We start from the raw sequence: 16445 nt of genomic DNA, 5'->3' as shown, positions 1-16445 counted from the left end.
TTTAATCCAGTGTGAGCTTGGTTTTTCTGATATTTGTAGTTTAAAAATTGCTAATCAATGTGGTCCATAAAAGGAGTCTCATTTGGGAACTCAGACTATACAAGTCTGCCTTCCATACTACTTGCTAAGGAGGTTTGGCAAATAAAAGAAGATGGAATGTTCGGGGCCGGAGTAAAGTTTATTCATCCTTTTGAGAAATTATAGTATACATCACTTTGGACGGTAGCCTGCCTCCTACCCCTTCACCTTTCTTCTTTAATTCACAGGGGTGGAGCCTCAGGGAGCCACCTCTGACCCCAAACATTATTCCCGCCTGGAAACAGTTGACTAATCTTGAACTAGGTCCCTAACTTGTGTTCTGTCACTCTGAATCCCTCCGCTGATAACTTGGTATCGAGAGGAAGATCCTAGCGTCAGTCCAGCTGCACTCTAGAACAAAGAAAACACCAGCCGACCTGAAACTCTAAGATTTACACACAGTATCTCATTCATTCCTCTTGGCAACCCTATGAATGAAATACTGCTGTTTCAGGAGATGCAAAGTGAACATTCTTGGCAGAAAGGACCTTTTACGATAAGAGGCTAAGTGGCATATTGTTAATCACCCAGCCGCTTGATCCTAAGCTTGGTGTTGCCATTTAATAGCTATATGGCCTTCGGTGAAATGTTTTAAACCTGTCTAAACCTTGATTTTCCTATCTGCTAAATGGAAAAGTTATACATTTAACGTGGATTTCATGAGGATTCAGTACAACGTATATGAGGTGCTTTGCATGGTGCCTTGTAAATACTAAGATTCAGTAATCATTGCTTTTCCTCCTCATGGTCTTTGTCTCACGTTGTTGTCGTGGTCACCATCATCACCATCATCATCATGTGGATTAGAATAAAACAAAAACCCATTGTGCTTTGCAGGGATGAATGGAGAGAGAAAGGACTCACAGAGCTCACTGCAGTCCCCCAGGCCCAGTTCCAAGCTGTTTCTGAAGCTCGTTGCCCTTGTCCTGGGGTTCCATGGTCTACTCCATTATCCTTACAGGTCCTGCCTGCCTCAAGTTTGCTCTGATTTCTGCCTTTTATTTGCAACAGAGACAACCTTAATGTTTGTGAAACATTCTTTTCGGCACAAGAAAATATGTGCTAAACATCCAAGACCTTTCCAAGTATTTCATTTGTATTAGTGGGTTTTTTTTTGTTGTTTTTTGTTTTTTTTTTTTTTTTGAGAGAGAGAGAGAGAGAGAGAGAGAGAGAGAGAGAGAGAGAGAGAGAGAGAACTCTAAGCAGTCTCCACTCTCAGCATGGAGTCCAATACAGGAGTCAGTCCCACAACCCTGGGATCATGACCTGAGCTGAAATCAAGAGTCAGACACTCAACCGACCGAGCCACCCAGGTTCCCCCATTTGTATTTTTAACCAATAATGTGATCAGACCAACCATTCTGATAGTTTTATATCCTTTGATTACTCCTGCCCTTTTCCCCCTGATATATAGTTTTAGAGAGTAGAGATTCTACGTTAGGAGTAGGGGGACATCAAAGAGACGAAGGAACAGGTGGTCCCCTAACACGAATCCTCAGACCAGAGCCGTTCCGTAGAAACATACGGCAAGTTACGTATTTAGGTTTTCAAGTAACTGTGTATTTCAAAAGCAACAACCTATTTTAATAATACAACTGATTTCACCCAATAGGTACCAAGTACAATCCTTTCAAACACAGTCAATACAAAAATTGTTCACGGCATACTTTAGGCTCCTTTTTTCACACCAAGTCTTTGAAATCTGGTGTGTATTTTATACTCACTGCCCATCTCAATTCAGACAAGCCACATTTCAAGTGTTCAGGGGCCACATGCGGCTAGTGACTACTGCAGTGGACAGAGCAGCCTCAGACTCTCATTCTGTGACTGTCATTCTAGAGGTTTCAAGTACTTCGGTAGAAAGATTCATGGGGAGTCAGGACCCTGGAGTCCGGGACTGCTTTGCTCCTAAACAGACATGTCGATCTGGGCAAGCTATTGCATCTGGCTCAGCTGAAGGTGCTTCATCTGTAGCGCTTGGTCTCCCAGATGCCTTCGAGCTTAAGTATTATCTCATCTATGAACCCTGGAATAAAAAGTATCTAGTACAGGAAAGTTTGTAGAAGAGAGAGTAGAGCAGACATTACAGGGACTGCAGTGAGTAGGAAACAAGAAGACATTGCTGAATGGTCACAGAGCTTCTGTTTGGGCTGAAGAAAACTTTTGGAAATGGATACTGGTGATGGTTTCATGGACTGGATATATATACTTAATGCTTCAATGTGCTGAATGGTTAAAATGACAAATTTCACGTTATATGTATTTTAGCGCCATAAAAGCGATTAAAAAAACACTCCAGTCCCATGGGAAAGAAAGAAAGGATTTTCCACTGTACAATAGCTACCAAAACGTTGCAGTTTAACTTAACATCTTAGAAAATGAGGGGATCTATCTTAGGAAGTTTGAGACCAGAGGTCCTCACAAAATGCTACCTGTTATGGACTGAATTCTGTCTCCCCAAAATTCACGTATGCAAGCCCTAACCCACAATGTACTATGTTTGGAAAGAGGCCCTTTAAGAAGGTAATTAAAGTTGAAGGAAGTCATGAAGGTGGGGCCCTGATCTAATGTGGCTGGTGTCCTTTTAAGGAGAGACACCAGAGATGTGCACAAAGAGAAAATGTCAAGTGAGGACACAGTGAGAAGGTGGCCATCTGCAAGCCAAGGAGAGAGACCTCAGGGCAAACCCACCCTGCTGACACCTTGATCTTGGACTTCCAGCCTTCAGATCTGCAAGAAATAAACTTATCTTGTTGGAGCCATCAGCCTGCAGTATTTTGTTAGCGGCAGCCTGATCGGTCTAAGACAACTCACCTCCATTCCCACCTCCAACACATACACACACACACACACACACACACACACACACACACACACACAATTTTAATATAGAGGAAGGGGGAAGTGAACATGAAACAAATAAACAGGCTTGGTATGTCATTTCTCATTAAAGAGTAAGGTGCTCTTTGAGATTCTTAAAAAAAAAAGTATCATAAAGGCGTGTTCTAGTTGCAGGGACAAGGAAGAGAGAAGATTTAGTTCTTTCTCACTGGCTTGCTTACATACTACTAAAGAGACACTGGGGTGGTGGGGGCCACCTGGGTGGCTCAGTTGGTTAAGCTTCCGACTTTGGCTCAGGTCATGATCTCCGGGTTCGTGAGTTTGAGTGCCTCATTGGACTCTTTTTTTTTTGCTTTTATTTGCTTGCTGTTTCTGTTTCTAACTCTTGTGATGGGTAATAATAAAGTGCCACGCCTCAGAGCGGCCTCCGGTACTTCTTGATGGCAGTAACAATATATTTGACGTCTTGGCTATTCAAATTTTTTATGGCTTCGCCGTAAAAAAATATTAAGTGAAACAGAGCACCAAAAGAACTTCCAGATAAAAGAAGAAGTTCCAGAAGGCAACCTATAACAGAAGAGTGATTCTCAGACACAGAAGAATCGTGATAACTTTGGAATGAGTCAGCCTGGCTTCATAACCCAGGTCTGTCACTTCCTAGGTCTGTGATCTTGAGCAAGGGATTCAACCTCCTGAGTCTGGGATTCTCCATCCAGGATACACAGATAATGAAACCTAGGGGGAGACATATGTAAACGGCGCTGCACTTAGTAACTAACAGCTCTATTCAGATCTATTGTGTATTCGCTGCTGCTTCTCTGACCCCCTGCCCAATTATCACTGCTGTGGCAGAGTCTTTGGGCCCCAGTGGGTACTTTTATGGGACAATCTTAAGAACGGCTCTCACAGAGAAACCACTGAGTGGTTCCCTTAATCACAAAAGGAGTGAGTCTGAGGGGAGATTAACTGTTCCTTCCTCTGCTTGCTTACTACATCTGTGACTCTCTTACAACAACTAAGTCATTCCTATATTCATTTAATTAATTTCTGCGACTCCCGCATGTGCCAGGCACTGCACTGGGTGGTCCCTTCCCTCACTGAGTCTCTAGCCTAGGGAAGGAAGGAAATACGGAAATAAGGGGGGTACTCTGCGGTGAGGTTTTCACATGCACTCTGAGAGAATGATGAAACGTCCAAAATCACACATTCTCTCTTCTGTTTTGAAAAGAAATATGTACAATCACGTACACAGCACTGTGTAGGGCAAAGGGGTGATTAGACTCAAGGTTATCATCAGGTTTAGTTCTGTAGCTGTTTCTTTTTAAAAAAAATTTTTTTTAACGTTTATTTATTTTTGAGACAGAGAGAGACAGAGCATGAACGGGGGAGGGGCAGAGAGAGAGGGAGACACAGAATCGGAAGCAGGCTCCAGGCTCTGAGCCATCAGCCCAGAGCCAGATGTGGGGCTCGAACTCACAGACTGCGAGATCGTGACCTGAGCCAAAGTCAGACGCTTAACCGACTGAGCCACCCAGGCGCCCCTGTAGTTGTTTCTTAAATGTAGTAACTATGAAATACAATGGGGGTGTGAACCAACACCTACCTCCCTGAGAACAGACAATGTTCTGTTTTGTCTTGTTTTGTTTTGTTTTGTTTTTTGGGTTTTTTTGTGTTTTTTTTTTTGAGAGAAAGACAGAGATTGAACGGGAGCAGGGGAGAGAGGTGGGGTGGGGGAGAGAGAGACAGAGACAGTCCCAAGCAGGCTCCACGTCTGACACAGGGCTCTATCCCACACCCTTGGGATCATGACCTGAGCAGAAATCAAGAGTCAGATGCTGAACTGACTGAGCCACCGAGGTGCCCCCAGATAATGTTCCTGAATGCCTAAATCAATATCCACTGAGTACTTTGACTCATTCAAATCAATAAATGATAGGCTCTCGCTATGCCAGACATAAGTTCATGGTACTCATAAAAATATTAAATAGTGAAAACAAAAGAAAATGTTTTTCAATGCTGTGGAAGTAAGCCCTTTCCTGTGCAATTAAAATGGAGAGCTACTCACCCTACCCTGGTCTTTGATACTCTAATGATGAATGTTATTTTTTCTTTAAAGTAGGATTTTTAACAGTCGCTTCATTATCATTCTAGAAAAGTAGAATATTAGCATTTTGAAGCTAAAAGGGACCTTAAGGAACCGGCCTAAGTTCCTTTTTCTTTTAATGTTTATTTTTTTTATTTTATTTTGGGGAGAGAGCGAGAGTGAGAGTGAGTGAGCACAAGTGGGGGAGGGACAGAGAAAGGGAGACACAGAATCTGAAGCAGGCTCCAGGCTCTGAGCTGTCACCACAGAGCCCAATGCGGGGCTTGAACTCATGAACCATGAGATCATGACCTGGGCCAAAGTCAACCGACTGACCTACCCAGATGCCCACCAAATTCCTTTTTTTAAAGACGAAATGGGGGGCGCCTGGGTGGCGCAGTCGGTTAAGCGTCCGACTTCAGCCAGGTCACGATCTCGCGGTCCGTGAGTTCGAGCCCCGCGTCAGGCTCTGGGCTGATGGCTCAGAGCCTGGAGCCTGTTTCCAATTCTGTGTCTCCCTCTCTCTCTGCCCCTCCCCCGTTCATGCTCTGTCTCTCTCTGTCCCAAAAATAAATAAACGTTGAAAAATTTAAAGACGAAATGGAAGGGCGGAGGGGTTAAGGTGAATTGTGCATATTTACAGCACTGCACTTAACTAAAAAGCCTATTTGAATTATTTCCTGATTTAGATAGGCCTCCCCTGTAATTACTCTGAATTAATAGGCCTTTCTCTGTGAATGTCCCCTTTCAAATGAATGAACATTGCTAGAAATAAAGCAAACGACCTACCACACCAGTGTTTGGAAGCAAAGTTCCTGTTCAGGTCTGTTCCGATGCAACGATTATTTTCATGAAAAGACCGGTTCTTTCTCCACATTCGATTCTAAACAAACAAAATACTGATAACCAGGATGGCCAGGTTTGCAGTTCAAGCAAAGACACAACTTCTAAAGCCTAAGTGACCAGAGTTATGTGTCTGTCCTGCAAACCCATCACTCTGCTCTGCCACTGTCCTCACAGCATTCCTTTCGCCCAGCCCTCTCTCTATCCAGGTCTCCACCATGTTCTCTCAAAGCTATTTCAGTGTGAACCAGATGAAATGGGGATATTTAATCAGTTTTGACCCATACCAACAGAAATTTCATTTGGCTTTGCAAGGCTGGTTATTGGTTCTCTTTAAATCTTGTTTGCTTCCATTTTAATTTCTTCTGAGAAAAAGAAAATAACTGTGTTTCAACGAGAATGAAAATGATGACTCATGAGTCTCAATGCTCTCTTTATTTTTTTCATATTTATACTTAATTTTTATATTTATATATTTTTTTAAAATAAAGTTTATTTATGTTGAAAGACTCTGTGTGTGTGTGTGTGTGTGTGTATGTGAGAGAGAGAGAGAGAGAGAGAGAGAGAGAAAGAGAGAGAGAGAGAGAGAGAGCAGGGGCAGAGAGAGAGGGAGACAGAGAATCCCAAGCAGGCTCTGCACTGTCAGTGAGGAGCCCGATTGGGGCTCAATCGCACAAACCGTAAGATCATGACCTGAGCCCACATCAAGAGTAGGATGCCCAACTGACTGAGCTACCCAGGCACCCCTCAATGCTCTCTTTAGATTGAATTAAACTCTCTATTTAAAAGTGTCAGGAGGTGGAGATGTGAAGACACTTCTAGCCCGATGTTTCCTTTGATTGTACTGATTCGATCCTGATGTGTGAACACAAAGCGAATTGCCCCATTGGGTTCTTGGGGACAAACTGAGAAATTTGATCATGTACACAGTTGCACAGACTAGTTGAGATGACGTAGCAAATTTACCCCGCTGTCATTAACCCTCTGCCCAGTTTCCCGGTCCGCTTCCAGCAGGGGGCTTATGGTTTAGTAGCAAGAATTACCCTGGAGAAATTAGGTTCTCACACTGCAGGGACTAACTGACAGTTTTAAGACACAAAGACAGTGGGAGGGTAGGAATAGCTAAGGATGGCCTAATTCTACTGTGATTCAAGTAAAGGAACAAGTCTATCATAACATCAATCTATGACTGTGATCGTTTATTGGACACAAATTTGTTAGGTACTGTTCTAGGGATTTCTCATTTACTTAGCTCAGGATTTGCCCAGTCCTCCCTACAAGCTTTTATTCAGTGTTCCTTTCACTTGCGATAACTTTTGCAATCAATCTCCTTCACCATTTCCAGCCATTTCTTCTGCAAAAATTACCTCTTCCTCTTCCACGAAACAATTTTTGTCCAACCCTGCATGTTTCCAATCACTCTGATTATTCTCATTCCCCTTAGTGTTTACATGTGCGGCTCAGGAGGCTTTTCTGAGCTTATATATGCTCAAATATGCTTTGATGTGCTCCTCATTAAATTAGAAAGGACTGAACTTCCATTGCTTGAGTAATTTTCCTGAATCATGATGTTGATGGGCTAGAAATACCATTGATAATGGTTTCCAGTATAGATGAGATTGACTAAGAAACTCACGCATATTAGATGTTCACGATTGAATTAAAGGGTCCTAAGGTTTAAATTCACGGATCAGTTAGAATGTGATTCTGTCAGAATGTAAGTGCAGTTAAAATGCTTCTCTCAATCTTGCAATTTATGATTTTACGAATTGAAATGCTATTCAAATGATTCCCAGTAAGAATGGATGGATCTAGGCGTTGTGCATTGTTGTAGCTAATGTCACAAAAGGAGATACAACCAGACATTATGCAGAACACAGAATCACTATGAAACAGTCCTGCCAAAAAAGTCAAATCTGAATCTGGTTTATCCCCTACTATCCAAATTTCAAATTTTAGAAAACGCAGAGGACAGAGGAGTGTTAAATTGCAACATGGCCATGCAATTAGCAAATCCAGACAATGCGAAACCTTGTCTTCAATGAATAAATTGCAAAGAAAAATTTGAGAGAGAGAGAGAGAGAGAGAGAGAGATGGAGGGAGAATCTATGGATTAAAATAGAATTAAAATATACCTAAACCAATCACAATATATTGGCCTTAACTGGATCCTGAATCAAAGAAAATTTTTCTAAAAAAGTTATGAAACAATTGCAAATTTAATTTTTTTTTTCAACGTTTATTTATTTTTGGGACAGAGAGAGACAGAGCATGACGGGGGAGAGGCAGAGAGAGAGGGAGACACAGAATCAGAAGCAGGCTCCAGGCTCCGAGCCATCAGCCCAGAGCCCGACGCGGGGCTCGAACTCACGGACCGCGAGATCGTGACCTGGCTGAAGTCGGACGCTTAACCGACTGCGCCACCCAGGCGCCCCAACAATTGCAAATTTAAATTTGATTGGACATTTTCTGATATTCAGTATTGTTAATTTTTAGGTACAATTGTACTGTGCTTGTTTTAAGACCTATTTTAGAGATGCATCCTGAAATATTTTTGCTGAAATGATATGGTATCTGAGATTTGTTTCAAAATAATATGAATAAGGTAGAATTGGGTTGGGGATATAGACAAGAAAATATTGGCCATGAGCTGATCATTGACGAAGTTGTGTGGTAGGTACAGAGGAATTTACTATACAATTATTCCCACTCATATGTTTGAAGTTGTCCATAATAAGAATTTAAAGATATTTATATCTTAAATAAAACCATTGTGCCAAGATCCAGGATTCTATGAATAATTCGATCGGTGCATCCTTTATCCCCAACTAGGGCGTGTTTTGTTTTCTTTGCCTTTACCTACCTTTTTCCATGTGAAGTCATAACCATCCACATTAACTACCGGCATCACATAGAAATCCATTTGTGTCAGAAGACTGGTGTATAGGGTTTCTTTCCCATAGAATTGAGTTACCTACAAATTAAATCAAGCATGTTTAATAATATCTCTCTTAAGTCCTTCTAAACTTAGTCTGTTTCCTTTATGCATTATATATTTTTTAAAACATCATTTCGTATGTTTGGATTTGCATCTTTAAGTTTCAGGAAGAATATTAATTCCTTGACAAGTCTGAACTCAGGGCACTAGATTGCCCAATGGTGGCGAATGCCTTGGATAGGGGACAAATGGTCCTCTTATTTATTGGAGGCAGAAAATAGCACCGTATATTTTCTAAAATTTTCTTCTTCAAGAAACAAAAAGAATTCTAACTTAGATGTAATTCCATTCCTTTTTCAATAATCCATATATCAATCAGAGTTTAAACTAACTTTGTCTTACGCCCAGATATGACTACATAGTTTCTACTTTGTCCTTATAACGTGGGGAGTCAAAATGTTCATTTTAATTCTTTCAACAAATCTATGAAACACGCATTCAAACCCTCACTTACCCATTCTGTTTGGAGTCCTGCTTATTGGACAAAAAGCTCCAGAGCTAATATGGATCATCTGTCAGAACCTAATACTCCCCCTTTGACGATCACTAATCGACTTCCTATCTCCGTGGATTTACCCATTCTAGGTATTTCATATAGTCAGTATTTCATTCCTCTTCACTGTTGAATGATGTTCCGTTATAAGGATATTCCACATTATTTTATCTACTCAGAGGTCGATGGGCACACTTTTTGACTATTATGAATAAGGATGCATGAACATCTGTAAACAAATGTGTCTGCTTCTCTTGGGTGTGTACCTACTAGTGGAATTGCTAGGTCACATGCTAATTCAATGCCTAACCTTTCAAGGAACTGCCAAACTGTAAAATAGTGGCTGCACTGTTTTACGATCCCAACAGCACTGAATGAGGGTTCTAATTTTTCCACAGCCTTACCAACACTTGTGATTATCCTTTTTGACCTTTAGCCATCCTGGTGGGTCGGAAGTGATACGTCCTTGTGGTTGTAATTTGCATTTCTCTAATGACTGATGATGTTGAATACCTTCTCATATGCTTACTGGCCATTTGTACATGGCGAGTTATCTTTTCAGATATTTTGCCCAATTTTAAATTGGACTATATGTCATTTTATTGTTTATTTGTAAACATTCTTTATATATTTTGGATCCAAGTCCCTTATCATATATGTGATTTGCAAAAATTCGCCTCAGTTATATGGGTTGTCTTTTCACTTTCTTGATGACGTTCTTTGAAAAGCACAAAGATTTTTGATTTTGCTACAGCCCTGTTTCTCTCTTTTGTCCTTTGTTGTTTATGCTTTTGGTGTCATATCTAATGAACAATCGCCTAAAGGCACAAAGATTGACTACTTCTATGTTTTCTTCTAAGAATTTTGTAATTTCGCCTTTTAAATTTAGGTCTCTGACCCACTTTGAGTGAATATTTGCACTTGGTATGAGGTAGGGGTCCAAGTTCATTCTTTTGCATGTGGATAGCTACTCGTTCCAGCAAAGGATGCCTTTTTTGACCTTTCACAAAGGCGCCATCTGGACTAGAGGTAGGCTTGCTTGGGTGCATTTCAAGAAGATGAGGGTGCAGAATAAAATGGGAATTGGTGATCTGAAGAGTAGCAGCAGGACGACACCAGGACCTCGGGGGAGAGGTGTAGAAAAAGGAAAGATGGAGGGAAACTGGGCATTAAGGGGACTTCTCAATGCCTACCCATAAAAGGAGAAGTGAACCCTAACGGGAGGGTGACCTGAATGGATCGGCTAGGTAAGGTTAGAGCACCCTCAGGACTTTGGATATTTTCCCAATTGGCTAAAGGGTGAGACTGGGTTGTAGCTGGTATTGGGCAAACCTGTGTTCTTTTCTAGGCGTTGTGTGAATTAAGGGCAGAGTTCCATAGATACAGAAAAATCTAAGAAATAGTCTCACTTAACCTTGTAAATGATGTTATACTCATTAAGATATTTTCAGATTTGACATCTACCCAGTTATTTATATGTCAAAAGCATACAATCTAGGCATATAATCATATCATTGAAGTAATTTAACCTCTAGATTTCTATAAGCCTTGTAACATGACTTAACAGATCAACTGTGTTTAAAGACATGGTATTTTAAAATAAGACTTCAACCAAGTGTAACATATTTATTAATCTAATAATTTATTATCAATTTGTGATTTGTGTCTCCTGGGGCTCTCCAGTGAGTTTTCATGGTATTTTATAAAGATATATACAGTCATGGTTTTATATCTAGCGAATGAATCACTCTTAATGAGGTAGGTGGCTGAAGACAAAACACACACAAAAGACAACAAATAAATATTTGTCAAAGGAATGATTTACCAACAAGACAAGTAACAGAGTTGAACTCGCTGTCCTAGTATAAAAACAAGACAAGAAGAAAGAGGGGACCAGGGGACAGCACAAGAATGAGAGATTAGGGGTGGGAAATAAAGGCCTGACTGATTCCTATTAGCTTGACCTCTGGCAGATAATTACTCACTTCTCTTTTCCTGAGGCACACCAAAGCTTTGTCCTTATTATGGTCCCCAACAACAACAACACCGGCCAAAAAATTCACCAATAGCCACTTGACAGAATAAATTAGTCCAAAAAGGCATATAAGATACTATGAATGGAAGATTTTCTTAATTTTTTTTTTATTTGAGAGAGAGAGAGAGAGCAAGAGCGGGGGGAGAGGGGCAGAGGGAGAGAGAGAGAATCCCAAGCAGGCTGCACGCTCAGCAATGGAGCCTGATGTGGGTCTCATTCCCATGACCCTGGGATCACAACCCAAGTGGAAAGCAAGAGTTGGACACTCAACCGACTGAGCCACCGGGAGCCCCTATGAACGGAAGATTTAAAAATAAACTGTTACTCCTGCTACCAGTAGAAATACAGCAAAGAGCTTAAGTCCCAGTTTTTCTGCAATGGCAACAAAGTATTTAGCACAATGGTAGGTACTCTCTGAACCCGAGAGCTGTATTTCAGCCTAAAGCTGAAGCATCAATTTAAATTTGAAATGTTACAAGAGATGTTGAGTGCTGATCCTGTGGACCAAACAAGATAATGAGTTATACTGTAACAACAACAAACACTGACGTTACAGGTTATCTTTGTCCTTAACAAGCTGATAAAACTGTTAGGTTGGAAAGGAAACAGCAAGAATTCAATGCTGTAAGTACGATAATAATTTCAGGATGTACAAGGTGGCTCAGAAGAAGGAGAGTTAATTTTTCAGGTGTTTGGTGTTAGAATTCCTGAAGAGCAGACTGAGGGGACAAGACATTCAGGATACGGGTGAATGGGTGGTGAGCAGGTGTGAGGAATGACAGAAACAGAAGGATTGGAAATTAAGAAGTCAGACTGTTAAGTGGCTCCTCCTATCCTTCCTGGCCACTGTCCTCAGCCATATTTTGGATCTAAAGGTCAGGGAGAGAATTAGTTTTGAGATCCGAGGAAAGCCATGGGAGAAGTTTACTGAAACAGAGTTGAGATTAGGTTTAGTGATGTCGAGTTCAAGTTTCCGAGATTATTCCCTAGCTAGATCTCGCACATGGACTTTAAATTCACTCAGAACGACAGCAAGAATTGGAGAGGAATAAAGAATCGCGAGCCAGGTTCCAGGGAGTTATCTGGAGGCCATCAGAGGACAGTAAAAAGAAAACTCAAGAGTGGTTCAATCAGATCAGATCGCGAATTTGGGGGAAAAGGCAGTAACTGCAGATGATTTCCCCGCTGTCGGAAAGCAGAGGGCGACTCTGAAATCTTTCCAGAAGCCACAATGGGATAAAGTGAAGAGTATCCCCTACTTTCCCAACACTTTTACATCGGCACCTGTTTTCGCTGACTGCAAGAAGGAGAGGTTTTGCTTTTACGAAAAAAGCCATCACCGTCCTAACGCAGGTCTTTCGTAAAAGTGAATGGCATCATGCGAACTTTAGGAAAGCAGGGGACACCTGTAGCGGGACAGGAAAATGTCGATCCACTCCTCTGGTCCCTTGGCACGTGGAGATACGAAAGAAAGAGCAGGCTGTCTCCTTGATGCAGCTTCTATGCAGCAGTGCCCTTCCCAAGTCACGTGTCAGCTAAGGTAAGGGGCAGCAGAAGGAAATCTGCGGAGGCCATAAGGTTGCAGGGTGCCCACTTTGTGTGCAGCTACGTGAGCATTCTCCTGGGCAGAGGTTCACAGGGAGGCTAGCACTGAGAAAAGCCAGCTGGCAGACAAAATGCTAATAAGCAAGGCGCGATGCCCCATACGTGTTCCTTGGGCTCCTATGATGGGCCAGGCCGGTGCTTGTCATGCCCAAGCTAGCCTTGGCCCTGCCTTTGCAGAAGTGGAAGGGATCTAAAATTGGTCTCTAGAGGATGAATGAGAGGCACAGAAAGAAATGACTGGCCTCAGGCTCCCCAAAGTGTAGAGTAATGGGTTTCTCCTAAGCTGAGACTGCACCACACTGAGTTAAAGAGTAAGAGAGTACTATATATATATGTGTGTGTGTGTGTGTGTGTGTGTGTGTGTGTGTGTGTGTGTGTTTGTGTACTGGTCTCTGCCCCACACCCACTCTGGTTCCTGGCACAGACCTTGTAATGCCCTGAATGATAAGAGCAATGAAGGCATCTTTTGTTCTAGTATTTGGTCCTTGACCTCAGTTCCTGACACAGAGCTTTGAAATCCCTTGAAATTTCCTGGGTGATAGCAGCATCTTTTGTTCTCATGAGGTGATTCTTGGAAAGACCAAGGAACTTGGAGGTTCCAGCCCCAACCATATCCTCCAGGAAGGGGAGTGGGATTAGAAATTGAGTTAATGATCTCTCATGCCTACAAGGTGAAGCCTCTATAAAAACCCCAAAGATAAGGGGTCCCGGGAGCTTCGGGGCTGGTGAACACGTGGAAAGTGCTAGGAGAGGGGTTCATCTGGAGAGGGCCGGGAAGCTCCATGCCCCTTCCCACAGACCTTATCCTATGCATCTCTTCTACCTAGGTGTTCATCCGTATCTTTTATGACATCCTTTTATGATACACTGGCAAACAAGAAGTAACCTGTTCCTCTGAGTTCCCTCAGCTACTCTAGCCAAATGAAGCAAACCCAAGGAGGAGGTGGTGGGGACCTTTGACTTAGAGCTGATCAGTCAGAAGCGCGGATAACAGCCTGGAGTTTCAATTGGCATCTGAAGGGTGACGGGGGAGGGAGGGGAGGGCGCGGCTGAGCCCTTGCCCTGTGGGATCTGACTCGGTCTCCAGGCAGACAGTGTCAGAAGTGAGTTACATTGTCGGACACCCAGCTGGTGTCACAGGATTGCTTGGGATGGAGAAAGTCCCCATGCATCTGGTGTCAGAAGTGTTGTGCGTGTGGTAGTCGTACGAGAAGAAAGGAGAAACGCAGGAACGGTGTAGGTTTTCTTTATAGAGACTTAAAAGCTAAGACTTCCCTTTGTCTTTGAGTTCTTTACTTTTTAAGTATGAAATCTGCCCCCACAAAAATCTGAAAGCTAAGGATTTCATTTTTCCTTCTACAGTTGTTCGAATCATTATGAAGGGCAGATGATCTAGATTAGTTTTAGGCAGGCAAGGATGCAGCTTCTTAAATGTCCATTAACAAGAGTTTATTGAACTGTGTTGCCTTGGGCTACAAAAATCAGCCTCATGTTTGTCGGGACAAAAAACTTGACTGTAAGGTTTTGGAGCCGTATCTTATTTCCCATGGTATCTCCAGAGTCTGGAACCTCATAGGCAGTTTATAAATATTTGCAGAATAAATACTTTAATCTTACAAAGATTCAGCAATTGGGGGTGGGTGGAGGAGAGCATGTGTAATAGGAGACAAGAGATGTCAATCGGGGAGGGATGACAAGTAGGGACAACTTCACCAATATGAATTAGCCTTTCTTTCTGGTCCTTTCCAGGTTCAGTGATGGAAGGAAAAGAAGGGTGCTTTCCTGCCTGCTTTGCACGTTTCTTCCTCCACTAACTGCTGCTTCATTCATTACCTAAAAGGAATAAACCACCCAAGTTGAGGAAGGATCACTAAATGACTGAGCTGTGTTAACGACCTAGTCCATTGAGAACTATCTTCATTTGGTCAGGGCGGTACCAGTGGTGGCTGGGAACTTTCCAGAAGGCTCAGGGAGGCTGCAGCTCCCATCAGAGGGTAAGAGCAGATGGTGAGGCAAAGGAAAAGAGGTAGAGGTGTTGTATCTGACAAGACCCAGTGGAGGCAGAAATATTTTCACTTTTGATGTACGTCATGGGTTAAGACAGATCAATGGAAGTGACTATCTTTTGATTTTTTTTAAACAAATCTATTATGTGTGGCTGTATCCCTGTGAGTACAGAGACAATCACCATTAGCAGAAGGACACATATTTTAGGTTAGTTTTCCAGTGGTAACAGCTCTTTGTATAAATCAATCTAGAGAACATTTATGCCCATTTTATGGGAGCTGAAGCATAATTTTTACTGTATTCATTTATTATACAGCTTTATAGCCATTATAATTTTTGGTTTTATGCCATACTCTTTGCCTTATATATGGATTTTTTTGCTGCCAAGGCCTCCTTCAGGGACAAAATCTCCCATTATAACATATGAGAAAATAGGATCTGCTCTGTAATGTTGTACTTCATGTTCAATTTCCAAGGGCAGAATACGGCAAAGATGTCTGGATTATTTAAATCAGAAGAGTAAGAAATCAATTGGGACTCAATTTAGGTAATTGCTTTAGTTCTTTCTTCTACTTAGTAAACATACTACGATTGCAAAATATTTCTTAATTATTTTCCAGTGTTTAGCCCTAGCCAGAAATACAGGAAGAAAAAGGTAGACAATCTTTAGGGTGATTTAAATGCTTGAAGTTACAGTTCCCAAACTTAAAAATATGCACAAAGGTCACCTGGGTAGCTTGTGGAATTTGTAGATTACCAAACCTCACCACCAGAGAGTTGAAGGCAAGAATTCTAGGATGTGACCTGGGAAAATGCATTTCATAAACAGCCCAGCGGATTCTGACACAGGTCGTCTTGGGCCACGAATCGAGAAACCCTAGTGTAAGAGAATGTGAATACTTACATAGCCTATGAACCACAAGCAGAAAGCAGGAGAGATCCATTCTCTGGCATGGATTCCACAGTCGATCCATATGGCATTTTTGGCTCTTTGTTCTTTTCTAGAAACCTGCCCGAGGAAAACCAACAACAATAACAAGAAACTTCAGGAAAATAACTTCCATCTATGTAGTGCTCGCGTTTAATTCTTTCAACAAATCTATGAAACACACATTGTTCTCTGCATCCCTTTGAGGATTTTCAAGGGACATTAAAAGCTGGTGTGACTAAAAGATACTAGTTAAGGTCACGTAGCTGGTGAGAGGCAGGACTGAGGCTTTCAGTCAGGACTTCTGATTTCAAGTCCTCTTTGTTCCTCCACAATTACTTGTCATGCCACAGGGTAGAAAGGGTGGAAGGCAGAAGGGTAGAAATAAAGACCAGAACACTAGTATTTCAGGCTGTACCTTGACACTTCCGTGGGGTAAAGGGGTGTGTACAAGGTGGGCAGCTTTCTGTGGGAGACTAGTACAAAGAAAGATGGGGAAAGGGAAGCCAGTGATGGGGTACCTGGGTGGCTCAG

General features: G+C 42.0%; 1 protein-coding gene across 1 annotated transcript in view; it reads right to left on the bottom strand.

Moving 5' to 3' along the window:
* CPB2 (carboxypeptidase B2) overlaps positions 1 to 16445 on the bottom strand; it is a 48464-nt gene that overhangs the window by 8783 nt on the left and 23236 nt on the right. Inside the window, exons 6-8 of the mRNA XM_047864896.1 lie at positions 15888 to 15992; positions 8709 to 8819; positions 5792 to 5885 (exon numbers count right to left, since the gene is read on the bottom strand). Coding sequence (XP_047720852.1) covers positions 5792 to 5885; positions 8709 to 8819; positions 15888 to 15992 — 310 coding nt within the window. The remainder of the gene's footprint in view (positions 1 to 5791; positions 5886 to 8708; positions 8820 to 15887; positions 15993 to 16445) is intronic.

Source organism: Prionailurus viverrinus, chromosome A1 (genome assembly GCF_022837055.1).
Source record: "Prionailurus viverrinus isolate Anna chromosome A1, UM_Priviv_1.0, whole genome shotgun sequence".
Classification (NCBI taxonomy): Eukaryota; Metazoa; Chordata; class Mammalia; order Carnivora; family Felidae; genus Prionailurus; species Prionailurus viverrinus.
The sequence above is the reverse complement of the archived record's forward strand: the minus strand, read 5'-3'. Positions and strand labels throughout refer to the sequence as shown.